Consider the following 21,267-nt stretch of genomic DNA (forward strand, 5'->3'; position numbering starts at 1 on the left):
GCTTCCTTTTCATAGCGGTTGAAGTTCTAAAGTCTTCCTTGGTTGTTTCAGCTGGCCCGGGGACCACTTTGCGGAAAGAATGCGAGTAACAAAATTTAGTGAAGGCTTTGGGTTGTAAACAGCCCTTGCATCCCAAGAAAGACGGGAATACAGCTGGGCTGGGGTCAGTTCTTGTTTCAAGACCGATTTCTATTCTATTCTATTCTATTCTATTCTATTCTATTCTATTCTATTCTATTCTATTCTATTCTATTCTATTCTATTCTATTCTATTCTATTCTATTCTATTCTACTCTACTCTACTCTACTCTACTCTACTCTACTCTACTCTACTCTACTCTTCATTTCACTATTCTATTCTATTCTATTCTATTCTATTCTATTCTATTCTATTCTATTCTATTCTATTCTATTCTATTCTATTCTATTCTATTCTATTCTATTCTATTCTAAATCTCCATTAGAGCTGGAAGGGACCTTGGAGGTCTTCTAGTCTAGCCCCTTGCACAAGCAGGAGACCGTATACCATTCCAGACAAGTGGCTGTCCAGTCTCTTCTTAAAAACCTCCAGCGATGAAGCACCTACAACTTCTGGAGGCAAGGAGTTCCACTGGTTAATTTTCCTGACTGTTAGGAAGTTTCTCCTTAATCCCAGTTTGCTTCTCTCCCTGATTAATTTCCATCCGTTGCTACTTGTCCTGCCTTCGGGCGCTTTGGGAAATAACGTGACCCCCCTCCTCTTTGTGGCAGCCCCTCAGATACTGGAACACCACTTACCACGTTACATCTGGTCCTTCTTTTCTTTGGACTAGCCAAACCCAAATCCTGCATCTGTTTTTAATAAGCGACCCACCTTTGTTCAGATGTACTTTGGGGGTGTTGCTTTGAAATCTGTGCAAGGAGTGGGCTCGTGAGAATAGCAGGAAACTTCACGGAAAAAAGAGCGTGACGCTCTTACTTTGGAGGTGGGAATGTGCAACTTGGTGGCTGGGCTTAGCTGGAAATAAACACCTTCTACTTGGAAATATCTGTCCCTTATAGGTAGCCCTCGACTTATAACCGTTCATTTAGCGGCCCTTCAAAGTTACAACAGAAAAAGTGACTTTTGACCGGTTGTCATGGTTACAACCGTTGCAGCGTGCCCATGGTCACCTGATCAAAATTCAAGCATGCATTTATGAGAGTTGAGCTATTTGTGGGGTCAGGCGATCCCCATCTGTAACTTTCCCACTTGCCTTTTCACAAGCAAACTCAGTGGGGGCAGGATGGGTGGGGAGCCAGGTTCACTTAATGAGCACATAATTCACTTAACAACTGTAGCGATTTGTTGAACAGGTCGTAAAATAGGGCAAAAGTCCCTTTAAGAACCGCTTTGTTTAGCAGCGGAAATGTTAGGCTCGTTTGAGGTCATTATAATTGAGGACTAGCGTTGTGCAAAGCTCCCTAGTTTGGAGGGCACGAGAGCCTGCGCCTCTGGGTGTAAGGTCTCCCTCGTGTGGGAAGGAAGTTTGCCAGTTGCCAGTTTTTGAATTCCTGAACCAATGTGTGTGTGTGTGTGTGTGTGTGTGTGTGTCGTTTTAAGGGCATGCCCTACCCTTCAGCTTGCATCAGCCTTGACTTATCTCGGAGGAATGTCCAGGATTTGGGCAAGGAAGGGGGTGTCAGCTGTTTGGAGCAAATGTTTTATATCTGGGACGTAATCTGGAAGCCTTGGACAGGACCAGCTGTCTTTCAGGGACAAAGTGGTGTTGGTGGCAACAGGACGTGTTGACAAGCAGATCTGAAGAGGGCGAGGCCGTCAGTCTATCCTTTCCTCTCTCTAAGAGGGCTTCCGGTGAAGCCACTGGCAGATCCCAAAGAGATTCCTTTAATTCAGAAGTCCCCAACCTTTTGGGCACCAGGGACCGATGACGTGGAGAGAGGTTTTTCCGTTTTGCGTGGTTTTGCGTGCTGCCTGCATCCCGTAGATGGGGCTTTGCTTGTTTGTGCAGCCCGGTGGTTGGCATGCCACCGCCTGGTACTGCTCCACGGAACCGGGGGTTGGGGACCCCTGCTTTAATTGATGTGGTTTATTATTTGACAGATTGGATGGGAAGAAAACCCTTTGCTATGTAGGGCAGACTTCTTTCTCTCTGCAAAAGCAAGGTCTGGAAAGTCAAGCGAGCAGCAGACTCGAAAACTTTCCCTCCGGGCACAGTTGTCTTTATCCCACAAATTGGACGGAATAGAAATTGGCTGAGTTTCTTCCATTCCAGCATACCTTTCTTTTAGAATCAACATTTTAAATCTCCGATGCCCTGGTGAAATGTTTTTTTGTTCCGATGAGGAATTTCTCTGTGTTTTTAATGCACATGTTGGAACACTTCAGGTTTTATCTGTAGGGATGCCAAGCGGTAGCAATAATAATAATAATGATGATATGCTTTGGCGGTTGGTGAATGTGTGAAATGGCACGTAGGGGTATTTTGCCCCCCTAGGACATTCTTAGGGTGGATTCTCTGAGTAGGATCTACACTAGCTAGCAAAGATCTCATTCTTGCAAGCATTAGATGGAGCTTCAGCTAGGCTGTATGCCAGTTGTATATGTTGTATGCAGGGAAAGTGGATTTCTTACAGCTGAAATTTTTTAAAAAGCGGATTTCAATTTGATATTATGTAAAAAAAACAAATTATATTGCTGGGGAATTCTGGGAGTTGAAGTCCACACATCTTAAAGTTGCTAAGGTTGAGAAATACTGTTGTATTTCATTAATGGTGGAGTTGTCACCCTATCCCTCTTCCATCTGACATGGTGACTCTCGGCTTTTCTTATTCCTCTCTTGAGAGATGTACAAGTAATCCTCAATCTACAACTGTTCATTTAGTGACTGTTCAAAGTTACAGTGGCCTGACAAAAATTACTCAGGACTGGTCCTCACGCTTAAGACTATGGCAGCATCACGTTTTGGGTGCTTAGCAACTGGTATGTATTTACAATGGTTGCAGCAGAAAAAGATTGTAAAATTAGACATAGCGCACTTAACGACCTCTTTGCTGAGCAACAAAAAATCTGGTGTCCCGATTGTCATAAATTGAGGACTACCTGTAATATACAGCATTAGGGAAAAGAGTCACATCCAATCCTTTCCTCTCTCCACTGAAGCTCTTTGGTCCAGTTGTTATTGCTCTCATCCTAGTCAAATTAATGGTGGCTATGAAGTTGAGAGAGGAAGGAAGGTGACCCGTAGATTATGATTTGAGTTCCTTTGAAGAAAGGAAGATAAACAGGGGTGTCAAACTCAATTTCACTGAGGGCCGCATCAGCACTGCGGTTGCCCTCAGGGGGCCGGGTGGGTGTGGCCTGGGTGGGCGTGGCCTACTGGGTGGGCGTGGCTAGAGTGCGTATGGCCTACTGGGTGGGCGTGGCCAGCTCTACATCTTTCGCATCAAGGGTGCTTATGGGGGCCTGGGCAGGAGTGGGAGAGATCTGAGGGTCTCTGGCAGAAGGAGGGTCTCTGGGCCAGGGCCAAGGCAGAGGGGGCCGTTCCCTCACTGTTTCCAGGATGGCTTCGCGGGCCGCATGAAACCACTTCGCGGGCCGGATCCGGCCCCCGGGCCTTGTGTTTGACATGTCTGAAATAGAATTAAGGAACAGTATTGGGCAGCTTCTGTGAATTGTGCCCTTCCTCTGCTCACTTGGCAAACCACTTGCAAAGCAGAAAAACAAGAGTTGGAAGGGACCTTGGAGGTCTTCTAGTCCAACCCCCTGCTCAGGCAGGAAACACAATACCCTATACCAGACAATGGCTGTCTAATCTCTTAAAAACTTCCAGTGTTGGAGCACCCATGATTTCCGGAGGCAACTTGTTCTACTGATTAATTGTTCTAGCTGTCAGGAGTTCTAGGTTGGTTCTCTCCTTGATTAGTGTCCTGCCTTCAGGTGCTTTGGAAAATAGGTTGAACCCCCCCCCCCTTTTCTTTGTGGCAGCCCCTTAACTATTGGAACAGCCCTACCATGTCACCCCTAGTCCTTCTTTTCATTAAACCAGACATACCCAATTCCTGCAACCGCTGTCCGTATGTTTTAGCCTCCAATTCCCTAATCAATAAGGAGAATATTTGTAGCTCAGGGTTGAAATGAGGGGTCCTTGATGCACTCTGAGCTTGCTTCTTCTCTTTCAGCCATTTCATTACCCTAACTAGGTAACATCATCAGTGCTAGGAAGGACTGCTGTCAGCTTATTCTGGTGTCTTGCCTGTCTGTGGGGGTGGGGGTGGTCGTAGAGCAACGGTTCCCAACCTTTTCTATACCCCGCACCCCTAGAACACTTGTGAGATATTCTTGCTGCCCTTAGAAAAGTTGGAAATAATGACAACGAATTATGCATATACACTACAATTTTGAAACTTCTCAATCCAGGTTTTCGCGCACACACACACACACACACACACACACACACACACACACCGGAATATCGTCTCGTCCCTGGTGCAAGCACCCCCAGTTGGGAACCCCTGGTGGGCTGTTTGCTGTTGGCTTGTTTGGCAGTTCCTTGATTGGGGAGGTGGGGTGTTTACTTGATGATTGGTCTGAAGTTAATCTTGGAGAACCTCTATGCTGATCTGGGTGCTGATTGCTGGTGGAGAGGTCCTTGGGTCTTTTTGTTCCCTTTTGGGCTGGTTGATTGTCTCTTTTGCATAGTCTATAGATGTTGTGTGTCTATTGATGGCTGATTTGTCAGAGTGCCAGGCTCCTAGAAATTCCCTGGCGTTTTTGGACTTGTCTTGGTCTAGGATGGTCGCATTTTCCCAACTGAAACTATGGTTAAAACAGTCCGTATGTTGTGAAATTAAAGAATTTTCATCATGTCTTCTGTCTGTTAGTTGGTGTTCACGGATGCCTTCTGCCAGTCTTCTACCTGTTTGCCCCACATAGTGGTTGCTGCATTCTTACATTGTGTACTGTAGATGTCTCCTCTTTTTTCTTCTGGGGTTGTTGGGTCTTTGGGGTTGCTTAGGATGTTTTGAGGGGCTTTAGTTGGCTTGTGTGCCACGCTGATTCAATGTGGTTGTAGTAGTCTATCTGCGTTTTTTGAGAGATTCCTGATGTATGGCAGTTTAATTCTTTTTGGGGTTTCTGTTGCTTGGGCTGTATTGGCTTGAGCGGTCAAGGAGTTTTTGGTAAAGTTGCACGGATATCCATTTTGTTGGAATGTGTTGTATAGACGCTCCATTTCCTTTGTCCCCTGTCCAGGTTGCTGCAGTGTGTTTGGGCTGCAGTGTGTTTGATAGCGGAGTACCTGGTTAGTATGGGCGGGGTTTTTTTGTAGACTTGCGTTTCTACTTTGCCATTGTGGTCTCTGCTGATCAGGATGTCCAGGAAGGGTAGTAAATTGTTTTTTTTTCTTCTCCTCTATAAACTGGATTCCTTTAAAAATGTTATTGACGGTTCTGTGGATGTTTTCTAATTCAGGGGTCCTCAACCTTGGCAACTTTAAGACTTGTGGACTTCCACTCCCAGAATTCCTCAGCCACGTGTCTTTAAGTTGCCAAGGATTCTGGGAGTGGAAGTCCACAAGTCAAAGTTGCCAAGGTTGAGGACCCCTGCTCTAATTGGTCCTTTTTTTATTACGGTGAAGGTGTCGCCTACATACCTGATCCATATTTTCAGTTATATTTGTGGAAGTGCTATGGCTTCTAGACGTTGCATGAAGATGTCTGCCCTAAGTCCTGAAAGCGGTGATCCCATAGGTGTCCCTTTAATTTGTTGGTAAATTTGGCCATTAGATTGGAAGTATGTAGACAAGCAGAGGTTTATGAGATCCATAATCCTGGGTGTTTTGATCTTCGAGTATTCAGTTAGGTTAAGTTAGTTTTTTTGTTAACTCTTTTGCAATGTTGTATTTGGGGGTCCCTCCCTCACACAGAGAGGGCCTCCTCAGGGTGCCGTCGGCCAGACAATGTTGGCTGGCGACCCCCAGGGGGAGGGCCTTCTCTGTGGGAGCACCAGCCCTTTGGAACCAGCTCCCCCATGATCTTCGGATGGCCCAAGATCTCCAGTCCTTTCGCCGCGACCTCAAAACTTTTTTCTTCCATCAGGCTGACCTGGATTGATGATGGGTTTTTAAATATGTTTTAATTTTTAACTGTGTAGTTAATTTATTTGGGGGCTGTTATTTAATTCTTTTTTAATTTTTGTATTGTTGTTTTTTATTGTTGTTAGCCGCCCTGAGTCCTTCGGGAGATAGGGCGGCATATAAGTCCCAAAAATAAATAAATAAATAAATAAATAAATAAATAAATAAATAAATAAATAAATACATACATACATACATACATACATACATACATACATACATACATACAATATGCCAGGTTTGTGTATTTGGGGGCGTCCGTAGAAGCGTGGGAGAATGAGTCCTCTGCTTGTCATCCACAACTGTTCCTCTTTGGTAATATGGCCTTTCTTAGTGAGGTCACCGAGGATTCTTTTGATCTGGTTGTCTAGTTTTCATATTCTGTTAGTGTTCATAGGGATGTAAGTTTCTTTGTCCTCCAGGATTTCTTTTGCTTTTTTGTAGGTATTGCGTTCTGTCCATAATCATAATGGTTTGGCCTTTGTCTGCAGGTAGGATGACGACGGTCTGGTCCTTTTTTAGGTTTCTGAGGGCTGCTTTGCCTTCCGTTGTAAGTTGATTCGTTCTACCTGCAGACAAAGGCCGAACCACGGTCCAGTTCTGGCTTTTAAAGGTGGGTTGTGCAAGTAGAATGGCAAGTCGAATTTTTTTAGGTAGATAAGATGGCAAATTCATCAAATTTATAGATGAACAGCTGAGCAAGGAGGAAAGGGTGAACAAAATAGAGTAAGCAGATAGGGTAATGCATTTATCCTTGGATTTTATTTGCTGAAGAAGAGAGATTCAAATGCTCCAAGTTTTTAAGAGTAGTTTAGACCTAGCCAAACAGTTGAGAATTAGAGAAGGTAAATAAATGCAAAGAGGCTTTGCTATCTTATCCCAGCCATTCAGATGCATGCATGGAAAATGAAGATTGCTTACACTGGGTTGAAAAAAGCATTAGCGTGTTGGAATTTAGCCCTTGTGGTTTTCAAACCATAGCTTATGGCTTAGCCTTTCATCAAGCTGAATTGTGTTTTGTTCAGAAACAAGTAAACCCAGTTTGATTTGTGTATCCAGTAAACCACAATTAAATGGTAGCTTAGAGCAATGTATGAAGCTTTTCATTTTTTTTGGTGTTCTAGAGTCTTCTTGTTGTTCAAAATACATATAATTTAAGACACATGCAGTATATACAAAACTGGGCACGCAATCATCAACTCAGTTTGTGGCGTTTGTTCCAGCCCCTCTATCTGTGAAACTAATAAAATCCTGATGCAATCCTGTGTCCCATGTTGGTCAGACCTGATCATATTCCAATCCCTTTAATAACCACAAAATAGTTATTACAGAGGGACTGTCTTTCAAGGGTAGTGGCTGAGAAATAATCTCAATAAGTCATTGCTTCCTTCTTAGTAGAACCCTTTAGAGCAAGCTGTTCTTTTGTCCTCTGCTTAATTTCCCCAAACTTTAATTATTTAAAATGGAAAGAAACTGTCCAGTTTCTGATTTGTAGCCCTGATAATTTCCTCTAATCCATACAGACCACAAAGTTTATCTTGTACTCAGAATAATAGAGTTGGAAGGGATCTTGGAGGTCTTCTAGTCCAACCCCATGCTCAGGAAGGAAACACTATACCATTTCGGACAAATGGCTGTCCAGTCTCTTGTTAAAAACTTCCAGTGTTGGAGCATTCACCGCTTCTGGAGGCAGGTTGTTCCACTGGTTAATTGTTCTCACTGTCAGGAAGTTTCTCCTTAGTTCTAGGTTGCTTCTCTCCTTGGTGAGTTTCCATCCGTTGTTTCTACTGGTGCTTTGGAAAATAGGTTAACCTCTTTTTCTTTGTAGCAGCCCCTTAGATATTGGAACACTGCTATCATGTCACCCCTAGCCCTCCTTTTCACTAGACTAGATAGACATACCCAATTCCTGCAATCGTTCTTCATATGTTTTAGTCTCCAGCCCTATTAATCACCTTTGCTGCTCTTTTCTGCACTCTTTCCGGAGTCTCTACGGCTTTTTTTATAATGTGGTGACCAAAGCTGGATGCAGTTTTATTTCAAACCGGATACAAGTATTCTCAATTTACAACAGTTTATTTAGCGAGCGTTCGAAGTTGCAGCGGCGCTGAAAAATGTGACTTATGACCGTTTTTCACGCTTTGGAACCCCTTGGTCACATGATCAAAATTTAGACAATTGGCAACTGACTCATATTTATGACGGTTGCATGATCCCCTCGGGCTGCCTCCTGATGAGCAAAGTGAAAGGAGAAGCCAGTTTCACCGTCTTCCCATCTTACTAACCATGTTATTAACTTAACAACTGCACGGCGATTCACTTAACAACCTTGGGTAAGCCATGGTAAGAAAAGTCGCAAAAGGGGAGTGGACAAAATTCACTTATCAAATGTCTCCAAATTTTGATCACCTGACCCTAGGGATGGTTGTTGAGTGTGGAAAAAGGTAACTTTTTTTCCACTGCTGCTGTAACTTCAAACACTCACTAAATGAATGATTGTAAGTCGAGGATTTACCAGTACAGAATAACAGTTGGAAGGGGCCTTGGAGGTCATCTAGTCCAACCCCTGCTCAAGTAGTAAGACCAGGGAAAATCCCCTGGACAATTCCATGTGACTTGCTTGAATAATTTCAAGGGTTGTTTGTTTGTTTTTTTAGAAAAATTATATTGTGAATCACTGCTTTCCATTTTTTATTCCCTAAAACTGCTTTTCAGAAACTCCCTTTTTCCCCGCTTATCTCATGTACTGTAATCCCACTAAAATCTAATGTACTAAAAAAAAAGGCAAATGTGGATGTTTACATACCTCTTTAATCATTGCTCCGAATTTTTGATTACCTGTACTCCTTTATCTTGGCATTGCAATAGAATAGACAAAGTGGCACGAGAACTTTTTTTTTCCCCTCTTCATATTTCTCATTACACATTAATTACTTTGAGGACAGTTTCCAGACTGGGTCACCCTCTCTTGTCTGTTGCAAAAATACAACAGAAGAGTTTTGCGGCTGTTTAAAAGCTAGCACGCCGATTATGGCATGTGCTTTCATTGTTATATCCTGGGAAAAGAGAGCCGTTCTTCTAAGCTTAGTGCTGTAGAAATCAGCAGCTAATTGAATTTCCCAGGGGGATCATCGCAGTTCACATATGCCAGGAAGCAGGAGTTGGATTCTGAATTTTGGCCTACAAATTGGGATTTTCCTCCTGTGGAGGTATTGCGAGAGTTTATCCAAAATTATACAAGCCCTGCAACAAGGATACCCACTTGTATGCATTAGTTAAGCAAATTAAGCCGGTATGCACACATAATCTTACAGATAAATAGTCTTCAAAGAGCTAAGATGTTTCTTTTGTTGAAATTTCATATCCCGCTGCACCCTAAGGGCCCTGAGCAGCTGAGAGCAGTTTACTAAATATTGACAGATAGTTCTCTGGAGGCTTGCAATAGCACAATAAAATAGTCTAAGAGCATAAAAAGAAGGCAATACTAAACCTGTAAAAGATAGAATCCGTTAAGAAATAGTAATTATAAAAACCTGAAGTCTATATTCCACTATCTGCCCCCTAAAACTATAAAAACAGTGTCCCAAAGGTGCTTTTTCAAAAGGCAACTGACTTTCTTTGTTTTTCCTTGAAGACATTTCGCTTCTCATCCAAGAAGCTTCTTTAGTTCAGATTTCAGAACGGAAGAAGCTTCTTGGATGAGAAGTGAAAAGCCTTCAAGGAAAAACAAAGAAAGTCCAGGTGCCTTTTTTTCAAAAAAACACCTTCGGGACAACCATGACCTGGATGACTGACAATCTTCACAAACATAAAGACGTTGGTGCTCTTTGTTGAACCTCTGTACTTTTAGCTGACCTTGCCTAGTTTGAAGAAAGCTAAGCAGTGTCAGATCTGGCTGGTACTTGGATGGGAGACCAGGAAATTCCAGAATTAGAGGCTCAAATGGCTGGTTGAAAAGACCTTTTGGAAGAAGGCCGTAGCCACTCATATCCGAATGATTACTAAGAAAAACCACATGTCCATGGCCAGGTAGCCTTCAGAGTCAAGGAGAATCTTTTATCAGCGAAATGCTCTTTTCTTTTAAAAATGTTAAAGAGTTGAGTGAGGAGTATAAGCTCAGTTCCAAATAGCACTAGCACTTAGACTTATACACCGCTTCGCAGTGCTTTACAGCCTTCTCTAAGCGGTTTACAGAGTCAGCACATTGCCCCCAAACAATCTTGAGTCCTCATTTTACCGACCTTGGAAAGATGGAAGGCTGAGTCAACCTTGAGCCTTTCAGCATCAAAGTCCAAGCTGTGGGCAGAGTTAGCCTGCAATAGCAATAGCACTTAGACTTATATACCGCTTCACAGTGCTTTACAGCCCACTCTGAGCGGTGTACAGGGTCAGCCTATGTCCCCCAACAACCTGGGTCCTCATTTTACCAACCCCTGAAGGATGGAAGGCTGAGTCAACCTTGAGCCAGTAAGGATCAAACTTCTGGCGGTAAACTATGAGCTAGCCTGCAAATAATGCATTCTAACCACTGCGCCACATGGCAAATGTGGTAATGACGATTTGTTTTGCTGAAGCAGCAGATACCCATTGAGACTGAGGGGTAGAGCACAGTTCAAGTTCTGCTTAAATCCCAATGGTTCTGCGTTTTCCGGGCTTGTGCTTAGATCAGCGACTGATTTTTTTTCCCCAGCCTCGCTTCCCACCTGCGAAATGGGGGATTCATGATAGTCATTGCGGGATGGCAAAAGGAAATAATGGAGACGGCTGGAGATGGTGTTTGAAGAGTTGCAAAAACCTGTAAGCAGAAGAACGAGTCAGGAGGCAGTTGCAGCACAGAATGTGCAAGAGTTCAGGAATATTGCCAATGGACGATTGGGTGGTCACAGCGCCCTGCATTGAAATTATTTCCTTCAACGTCTAGACGTTTCCCCCAAGGTTGCCGAAGATTGCTTACCAAAAGGACCACATTTTTTTATAATCCCATGTGTGTGAAAGCCCTAATAAGCAGGCATATACATAGAATGAAGGCTACTGCTAAGCTTGTAAGCCGCCCTGAGTCTTTGGAGAAGGGCGGGATATAAATGGAATTAAAATAAAATAAATAAATAAATAAATATCCCGCCCTTCTCCGAAGACTCAGGGTGGCTTACAATTTAAAACACAAATCAATGTGCTTAGCAATAGCCTTCATTCTATGTATATGCCTGCTTATTAGGGCTTTTGCCCCCCCCCCAAGCGGCATTATTACAAAGTCAGCTTATTGCCCCCAACAATCTGGGTCCTCATTTTACCTACCTCGGAAGGATGGAAGGCTGAGTCAACCTGGAGCCTGGTGGGACGCGAACCTGCACTAATTGCAGGCAGCTGGTGTTACTTAAGGAGGCATTAGCCCACTGCTCCACCAAGGCTCTTTCTTCATAAGGAACCCCATCTTTTCAGGATGATGAGTTCCAAATTTTGTTACTGGGATTTGCCAGGGAGATTGCGTGTCTGCTTAATTGAAGGCGATTATAGCTTTCCTCCCCAAACCTTATCACAGCATGGTGATAAAAGTTTCATAAACAGCCTGTAAGAAATAAAAGAGAGCTGGACTCAAATCGTTCCTGGTGAAACATCATATTTGGTAGCTGTAAAACATTTTCTGCTAGAAGCCTGCGACTGCTTTGACTTTCGAAAACCGATATCAAGCTTCGTCTCTTAAGAATACCAATCCTACTTTTAGTTAGGGCAATCAATTTTTTAATTAGATCTGAGCAGCCCCCCCCCCTTTTCCTACAATGTGTGGATGGAGAAAGGTGGCAATGCAGTTTCATTTGCTTCTCCTATTGGCAGATCTTGCTTATCTTGTTTTTCCAGAATTTTGCAGGCTTAAAAATACAGAAACAAAAGTCTCTTTGGCTGGAGCGTTGCAAAAAAAAAAAAAAAAGAAGTGGATCCTTCTTCCACTCCCTTTGGCTTCTTCCTAAGGCCATTTGGACTGTCTTTGCTGAGCCTTTAAAATCGTAAACTTTGTATGCTGATCAAAGCGCAGGGATTTTTGGGGTTGCTAGGAGAATGGACAGGCCCCTTGGACCGTGGCTGTACTTTTGCCGAAACAAGTTCACAGGCAAAAGCAAAGTGCCTTTGCTAGAAGAAGGTGATGTCTAGATGGCTTTAAATGGTGAGAACTGAACTATATGAAGGGGCATGGTAGCCTAGTGGTTAAGATGCTGGGCATGTCCACCAGAAGGTTGGCAGTTCAAGACCCAAACACTGCAACCTAATGATTCGAAAGCATGAAAATATGAGGTACCACTTTGGTAAGAAAATTAACAGTGTTTTCAGAAGATAGTCAACTGTGACTTTTTGGAAATGCTATAGGCGTGGTAAACTGCTAAGCTTGTAAGCCGCCCTGAGTCTTCGGAGAAGGGCGGGATATAAATGGAATTAAAATAAAAAAAATAAAATAAACTACATCATTGGAGGTTTAGTGATACTGAGAATAGACAAAAAAAAGAACTACTTAGATATTATGCAATGTAACCTCTGTCTGAACTCATGATTTGGTTGAGTAAGTTTGTTCCCTTCTTTTGAACAATTTGAAATGCTCAGATCAACGCTAGCAAGCTCTTCATTAAAATGCAAGCATTCTGATCTGATTTAAAAGCCGTGGTGCCACAGTGGTTAGAATGCTGTGACCTTCCAAGGTCAGTAAAATGAAGAGCCAGATTGTTGGGGGCAAGTTGCTAACTCCATAAACCAGGGGTCTTCAAACTTGGCCCTTTTGGGACTTGTGGACTTCAGCTCCCAGAATTCCTTGCCTGGCTGGGGAATTCTGGGAGTTGAAGTCCACAAGTCCTAAAAGGGCCAAGTTTGAAGACCCCTCCTATAAAACTCTTAAAGCAGGCTGTAAAGCACTATGAAGTGATATTTATTTTATTTTTATTTTTATTACATTTATATCCCGCCCTTCTCCAAAGACTCAGGGCGGCTTACAAGCTTAGCAGTAGCCTTCATTCTATGTATATGCCTGCTTTATATAAGTCTAAATGCTACTGCTGGTGCTATTGCTATTTAGCTAAATGGCAGGTGTGATTTTTTTTTTAAAAAAAGAAAAAGGTAGGACTAAAAATAAAAGAGGTTTGTGGGGAAAGTCCATTAATTCCGGCTTAATTTTCCAAATTAAGTAGATTCCTGTTTCAGGATTTTGACTGGGGGTAAGTAAAGGGTTAGTTGCCCATATAACTAGAGAAAATTCCTGAATTTAAGGAATATTCAGAGTTAACCATTGATATTGTTGATCACTAGCCTTAACATTTATTGGGATAAACAAGCTTTTTACTGAATTCTATGTATAATTATTCACCTATAAATGTGAGATTAAGTATCGGATACCCCAAAAGTCACATTTTGGGTGGTAAATTGAAAATGTCACTCTCTTCCTGGCTTAGAGTAACCTTTTCCAGGAGGACTGTTTTAACTGCTTCAGGAGCAGAAAAAGAAAGAGGAAAAAAAACCTGCTGAATTTCTTTTTTTGTGGTCATTGTTTTTATTGAATGGTGTCATTAACAATCATTATCAGATGCATAGGGGAAAAATACATAATATAAAAAAGACCACTAAACAGTAAGTAAAGGGACGAGTACTGTTCGTGTACATACTTATCAGAGATGTAAAATATTGCTATTGAGGTACATCATGAAATCCATCCATATTTGATAAAGTTGTGCTTCCAGCCTCTGATGCCTCATTATGTCATGTTGTTGTTGTTTTTTTCCCTAATGTGGCAATTAAAGAGGTAGTAACATTGTTGGGTTATTCTTTTTTCATTTAAAAATAAAAAAAACTTTGGTGGAAACAATCTTTACAATGTATAAGGAGACAAAATAAATCACTAAAGTTTGTTTCAGGTTTTTTTTTGTTTTGGTCTGACCTCTCTGTTAGGTTTGAGAAGCTTCCAGCATTGCTTTCTGTACTGCAAGTTCACATAACACAGTACTCTGTCTTTTTAATTCGGTGTGGCGCTTTACAAATATGTTCCACGTAACTACAAATGTATGTATGTTTGGTTGGTTTGTTGGCTGCCCAGTGGCCAGGTCCTCAAGGCAGCGTACAGAAAGGGTGCAACACACATCATGATAATGAGCAAAAAATAATAATGAACCAGCCAGGTTGAGGAGGATAGAGTGGAGTGGAATAGAATTAGAATTAGAATTAGAATTAGAATTAGAATTAGAATTAGAATTAGAATTAAAATAGAATAGAATAGAATAGAATAGAATAGAATAGAATAGAATAGAATAGAATAGAATACGGAATGGAGAATAGAATAGAATAGAATAGAATAGAATAGAATAGAATAGAATAGAATAGAATAGAATAGAATAGAATATGGAATGGAGAATGGAATAGAATATGGAATGGAGAATGGAATAGAATAGAATAGAATAGAATACAGAATGGAGAATAGAATAGAATAGAATAATTAGAATAGAATAGAATAGAATAGAATAGAATAGAATAGAATAGAATAGAATACGGAATGGAGAATAGAATAGAATGGAATAGAATAGAATACAGAATGGAGAATAGAATAGAATAATTAGAATAGAATAGAATAGAATAGAATAGAATAGAATAGAATAGAATAGAATAGAATATGGAATGGAGAATAGAATAGAATAGAATATGGAATGGAGAATAGAAAATAGAATAGAATAAAATAGACAGATTGTAGAATAGAATAGATGGAATGGAGTGGGGAATGGAATAGAATAGAAAAGCTTTATTGTCACTTTAAATGTACATTAATACATTAAAACGAGATTTTTTAATTCTTAATTTTGTAAATTTTCATAATTTCATAACTCAAAACACACATTGCTGTGATGGATTCATAATTTCCCCTAGTCCAGTGCCTTTCCTAATAAACAGTTAATGGCATTTGGGCAGAAAGTGAGGTGCTAGGTTACAAAATTAGTTTGCCCCTAAAAAGTTGAATTGAATTAAATTACTCCTTAACAACAGTCTTATCTAGAGACAGGTTTTACATTTTCCAGTTTTACAGTATCAGGAAGCGAATTTCTTTCTTTGATCCTACTGTCCCTTTTTACTACAGTAGTAACTTCTCTGTTTCCTTTTAGTCTGACGTGGCAGCTTGCCGTGTTTTTTTTTTCCTGCAGTGACTAATTTGACGTTCTGCCAAGTCATGTCAAACCTTTGACCTAGTTCAGCTAGGTCTTACTCGTGTCATCGAATTATTGTAGGACTTCCTCTTCCCTGCTTATCTTAATTTTGTTTTTGTTTGCAGAGGTGCTATGTTCCTTCATCATTAAGTATCTATCTATCTATCTTGTCAATAACCTATAATTAAGTATTGGTTGGATCCTGTTTACCAGATGATTGAACTTGGAGTAAATCCATAGTACATTATTTAAATTATTGTTCATCTTTGGATTGTTATACCATGCTGTGAATACTTTAAATTAAAGGCTAGTTCACCATGATTAAAATAAGTCTACTTGTTTGGAGTGATTATTACCGTGAAGCTTGAACTTAGATTGACTTGAAACAAACTAAGTTTCAGTCGTAATGGCTAAAATTATTGATTCATTTAATCAGAAAACATCTTTTTCCTTGTACTGGCTTGGTCAATGTTGAAAACTTTGTTTTTGTTTTTTTAATGTTACAAGAGCTTGGGATATAGTTGCAATTACAGTTTTTTGTTTGCTTTTAATATATCTCCTTGTGTCATTTTTTTCCCTTTTGTGTATGGGCAAATTGTTCATGTTTATTTTTGTTTTATGTTAATCTTGTTTTGCTTGAAAACGTGTTAATAAGAACCATCTGTTAAAAGCAGATTGTGTTTTATGCAGCTGATTTGCCCTCAAGTGGTTATTTGGTCTTTTGTTTGCTTTTTTTTCTCCATTAATGTATGAATCAATAAGCATTATTTTTAATCTGGCTGTAAACTCTAATGGCTACAATACGTTTCCCTCCCCAGAATATTTCTCCGCAAACACTTCCATGTCAGGAGTTAACATTTTTTTCACTTTTGTAAATGAGAAGGTGAAACTCAAAAGAACCTAGAGCAATTGGAGTTTTTGATCTTTGTATGTTCTTGTTTTGCTCTCTAGAATAGTCCAGAGGCGAGGATGCAGATTGATTGAAAATTGAAACAAACTGCTTTCTTAATTGGTAATGGTTCTTTACAAAGACTGTGTTGCAACTTTGCAATATCTTAGAATAATATCACAGAGCTGATAAGGCGTGAAATCCATGATTGTGAGCCATATCATGCTTCCTTTGATACGCAACACGTTTCCTGCCCTACCTGGATTTTTAAGGGGATTTTCTTAAATCAACTGTCACTACATGGACATTTTCCTGCTCCTAAGATGGAAGTGGCTTATTGTTTCTTTCCGATTTCACCTGGGCAGTCTCTAAGGTCTATGGATATTCTTAGTCATCCAGGTCATGATTGTCCCAAAAGTGCTTTTTCAAAAGGCAACTGGACTTTATTTGTCCTTGAAGACATTTCACTTCTCATCCAAGAAGCTTCTTGAGTTCTGAAGAAGGATTTTACCCAAGAATTAAGGGGCTGTCCAGATTAAGGACAACCCTTAGATATGGGTGAACTGCCTATTACTAAAAGTGGTGGACAGCATTGTCCTTCCTCAAGCCAATGAACTGCTGAAGTTGTGCAGTGCTTTCAGGAACCTCTGAAGCCAAACACTTTTAATGTACAGTGTTACCTTGGTAGTCAACTGCTTTGAAACTCATCGAATGTGATACTCAATGCATTTTGATGTCAAAATTTTGTCCTGGTACTCATCATTTGTTTGATACTCAACACCACAAGCCTACAACTTGTCAGTGTCAGCTGCCTTGTGACTCACTACATTATTCCTTATGGGAAAAATGTGTTTGGTACTCGTTGTTTTTGATACTCATCGCACCTCCCAGAATCAATGAAGGATGAGTACTGAGGTACCACTGTACAGCCGGTTTTCAGAGGTTCCTGAAAGCATTGCGCAACTTCAGCAGTTCATCAGCTTGAGGAAGGAGAATGCCATCCGCCATTTTTAGTAGTAGGCAGTTCATTTTTTTAAGTATGAGTAACAATTTAAATAGAAATTTGAGTTAAAAATTTGCCAAATTAGGGAATAGAACTTATTCTTATCCTAGGGACTGCCTCTAGCCCAATTCGGCTTGACTTCCAAGATCTAACTAAGATGGCCAGATGCTACCATTTGGTGAAACTAAGGAAATATAAATGAAGCCATGCTAATTTTAGCATGCTCTGTAAGAGGCAAAAATGCCTACTTCTTAGGGCTAATCACTTAATTAGCATTAGCATATTTTAGTTTGGACTGGCATTGCAACACTTCTGGTTGCTTGATGTGATTTGATCCATTATGTCATTTATTTTCTCCGATGAAATCATTTTAAAAAAAAATCTCCAAGAAAAATAATGCAGTTCATGACATGTTTTTATTGTATCAGCTCCTGCAGAGATTTCTACTAGCTGTTGGATATTTGGATGGAGAGATGAGGTCTAATTCCAAAATGTTTTTCCCAGTTTCTTGGAAAACTAGCATTCACGTTTAGATTCTTGCTTGTAAGCATGGTGTTGAAAGATGCATTTGGCGGGGCCGTTTAATATTTGACATGACCGTACTTTGCAAATCCTGAATTTTACTGGTGTGGCGTACAAATTCCTTAATGCCAAAATCTTAGCTACACTTGTGGAACTACTGAGGCTTTAAGCGTGCTGGGTGTTCAATTTGGGCTGCTGAAAAATATTCTGTACTAGAGAAGCTCTTTGCTACTTACCATAAAGGGAAGAAATTACCAGTCAAAAGTCCAAGGTGAAAAAATCCCTTGGGAAATTCCCTAGTTGTTTTGGGTTAGGGGGTTTTTTGTTTGTTTTTTGTTGTTGGGGTTTTTTTGTTTTTTTTAAATCCCATTTATATCCCGCCCTTCTCCAAAGACTCAGGTCGGCTTACAATCTAAGCACAAATCAATATACTTAGCAATAGCCTTCATTCTATGTATATGCCTGCTTATTAGGGCTTTCGCCCTCCCCCCCAAGCGGCATTATTACAAAGTCAGCTTATTGCCCCCAACAATCTGGGTCCTCATTTTACCTACCTCGGAAGGATGGAAGGCTGAGTCAACCTTGAGCCTGGTGGGACTCGAACCTGCACTAATTGCAGGCAGCCGATGTCACTTAAGGAGGCATTAGCCCACTGCTCCACCAAGGCTCTATATTTTGCAATTCCCCAGAGACAGCAGTCCGAGTTGAGAGACGATGGGCCCTGATTAAAACAAAATGGTGGAAATTCAGTTTAAGCTCCCTTCTCCTCAATTCACAAAGGATCTCCTTCTAAAAATAAAGCTTCTTCCGTCCCTATTGGTAGATTCTATATTATGTTCAGAAGGTCAAAACGGGAAGTGGCCATCAAAAGTGAGAGGCGTTGTCAAGGTTGAAAGGAGGAGACAAAACTTTGCACGAAGGTCCAGGCGGTCTTTTCAATCTAAGCAGTTAAATGTTTCTTCTGGCAACACAGGCAGTCCTTGACTTGCAAAGGGTTCATTTAGTGACTGTTCAAAGTTACAACAGCATTGGGGGGAAAAAGGGACTTTAGGACTGTTTTTCACACTTAACAGCCGCTGCCGCATCCCCCCCCCTCGGTCATGTGATCAAAAGTCAAATGCTTGGCCACTGGTTCACATTTATGTCAGGTTGCAGTGTCCCGTGGTCACGCGATCTTCTGACAAGCAAAGTCAATGGGGGAAGCCAGATTCATTGAACAACCGCGTTCCTAATTTAACAACTGTTCGTGATTCACTTTAACCACTGTGGCAAGAAACGTCATAAGAGTGGGGCAAAATTCACTTAACAAACGTTTCGCTTAGCAGCAGAAATTTTGGGCTCTGTTGCGGTCGTAAGCCGAGGACGTTTGCCATCCGTAGTTCCCACAGAGAGCTTGGTTTTGGGGAGGAGATGCTATATACAGAAATACAGGAAAGTTGAAGTCAACTTTTTGTGCTCTCTCTCTCTCTCCATTAGCTGTGGAGTGGGTGTGCAATTTCCACCCGAGCTTTTAATTCCTGCCCAGTGAATTCTTTTGCAATACATGTGGAAATCCTGGAATATTGCTAGCTGTTTGGGAAAGCACAGCTTTAATAACAGAAGTGTAAAAATAGTCATGTTTCTCAGTCACCGAATCAGATATGACAGCGCCCCTTGATGCTAAAAAGGAAATGGGAGATTTTGTCTGTGTGGGTGGCTGTCGTTGTATTTACTTTAAGAAAATCAGTGCTTTCTCTCGGCGTTAAAATTTATATTTTGCTTGTAGAAATTGCAATTCATGGCCTCTTTAAACATAAAAAAAAATAGCCGGGTTGGAGAAGACAGTTAAGTAGGAGCATAGAAAGCTAATGGCTTTGATGAGTTCTTTATTTAGATTGCATGTAATAAAACTTTTTTTTTGCAATGCTGTTGATTTGAGGTGGACGATATGGATTCTAATCGGAAGGATGGAAGGCTGAGTCAACCTTGAGCCTGGTGGGATGCGAATCTGCACTAATTTATTTAAAAGCTTAGCTTTTGTCAGTGTCTGCTGACATCGTCAGAGTTCTAGCCAGGATTGAGAATCACGTTCTTATAGTCTCTGTAATGCCAATCGTTTGGCTAACGAGCATGTTACCGGTCTATTCGTTGCGCTCGTTGACAGCTATTTGAATTTCGGCACTCTACAGAATGGAAACAACAGGGCAATTGATTACGGGAGGACGTGAGCCGAATAGACCGGTAACATGCTTGTCAACCAAACGATTGGCGTTACAGAGACTATAAGAACGTGATTCTCAATCCTGGCTAGAACTCTGACGATGTCAACAGACGCTAACGAAAGCTAAGCTTTTAAATAAATTCTTTAGTCTCGGTGATCTGTGTTTTAGTTTTTGAATATAGATTCTCAGTCATCCAGGTCATAGTTATTCCAAAGGTGATTTTTCACGAAGGAACTGGACTTCCTTGTTTTTTCTTTGAAGATGTTTTGCTTCTCATCCAAGAAGCTTCTTCAGCTCTGCCTGGATGGCGGGGCATGGAAGGATTCCATCAAGGATTATAGAAGCTTCTTGGAGGAGAAGCAAAATGTCTTCAAGGAAAAACAAGAAAATCCAGTTGCCTCCTGAAAAATCACCTTTGGGATAAACAAATCCAGAATACCTTTGCTATCTAACGAACTCAGTTGAAGCTGTTTCTTGATTGACATTTAATTACTGCTTAATTCGAAAGAATGGAAAGAAACCAATCTTTTAACACCTTGGGAAGTGCAGATAATGTCTTTGGAGTCATTAGTCTGATTGATGAGTCTCAAGATTCATCCTCCAGCTAGGAGAAATCAAGAGCTAGTTGGACTTGTACTGAATCTGGTTTTTCCTGTTACTCCGTTCTTTCTCTGCTCTTTCTTCCTGTTTTGGTACATTTGGTAAGGTGGAAACTCGTTTCTTCTGTGGTTCTTACTGGTTTTGCACCAGTTACTCCAGTTTCAGAATGTTGATCTTCAGGGTATGCTTTTGATATGTAAGACAAGGGATTCCGAGATACCCTGTAATCTTGCTCTCCTACCTTTAGATGAAGAATTGGAGGCAGATAACACCTGGTTTATTAATCCATGCCAAGGCTGGTTGTATACACTTTGTCAGTCTCCCAAGGAAGGAAGGAATGAATCTTTATTGTCAAAGTACAACATGTCATTCTAACCTCCTGGGGTAAAAATACGGTTAATTTCTTGAAAAAGGACGGAGTTGGGTTATACGGACTTCTATTTAGCAGTTTGAAAAGACTGAGGTTGATCTGTATTTGCTGAAATCATTCCTTCCTCCCTTTCTTAGGTCACGAGAAAATATTATGGCTCAAGAAACTAATCATAGCCAAGTACCTATGCTATGTTCTACTGGATGCGGATTTTATGGAAACCCTCGTACAAATGGCATGTGTTCGGTATGCTACAAAGAACATCTTCAACGGCAAAACGGTAGTAATGGTAGAATTAGCCCTTCAGGTAAGTGTGATGCAACAAAGGGCTCTGAATTCATGTGTTGTTTCCTTCCTAGAGGCAAAATCTGGGGGGCAAAGTGGAATACAGCCCAAACCAAC

General features: G+C 40.9%; 1 protein-coding gene across 10 annotated transcripts in view; it reads left to right on the plus strand.

Moving 5' to 3' along the window:
• Positions 1-21,267, plus strand: part of ZFAND6 (zinc finger AN1-type containing 6) — a 58,488-nt gene that overhangs the window by 20,908 nt on the left and 16,313 nt on the right. For 7 of the 10 annotated variants that reach the window (XM_081337197.1, XM_081337199.1, XM_081337200.1 and 4 more), the window contains one exon: positions 21,003-21,172. In XM_081337197.1, coding sequence (XP_081193323.1) covers positions 21,003-21,172 — 170 coding nt within the window. Of the gene's footprint in view, positions 1-1,855; positions 1,923-2,943; positions 2,963-11,669; positions 12,277-21,002; positions 21,173-21,267 lie in introns of those variants that run through there. The other 3 variants (XM_081337205.1, XM_081337204.1, XM_081337203.1) reach the window with 3 other exon arrangements.

The sequence above is a fragment of the Vipera berus genome (genome assembly GCF_964194415.1).
Source record: "Vipera berus genome assembly, chromosome: 12".
Taxonomy (NCBI): Eukaryota; Metazoa; Chordata; class Lepidosauria; order Squamata; family Viperidae; genus Vipera; species Vipera berus.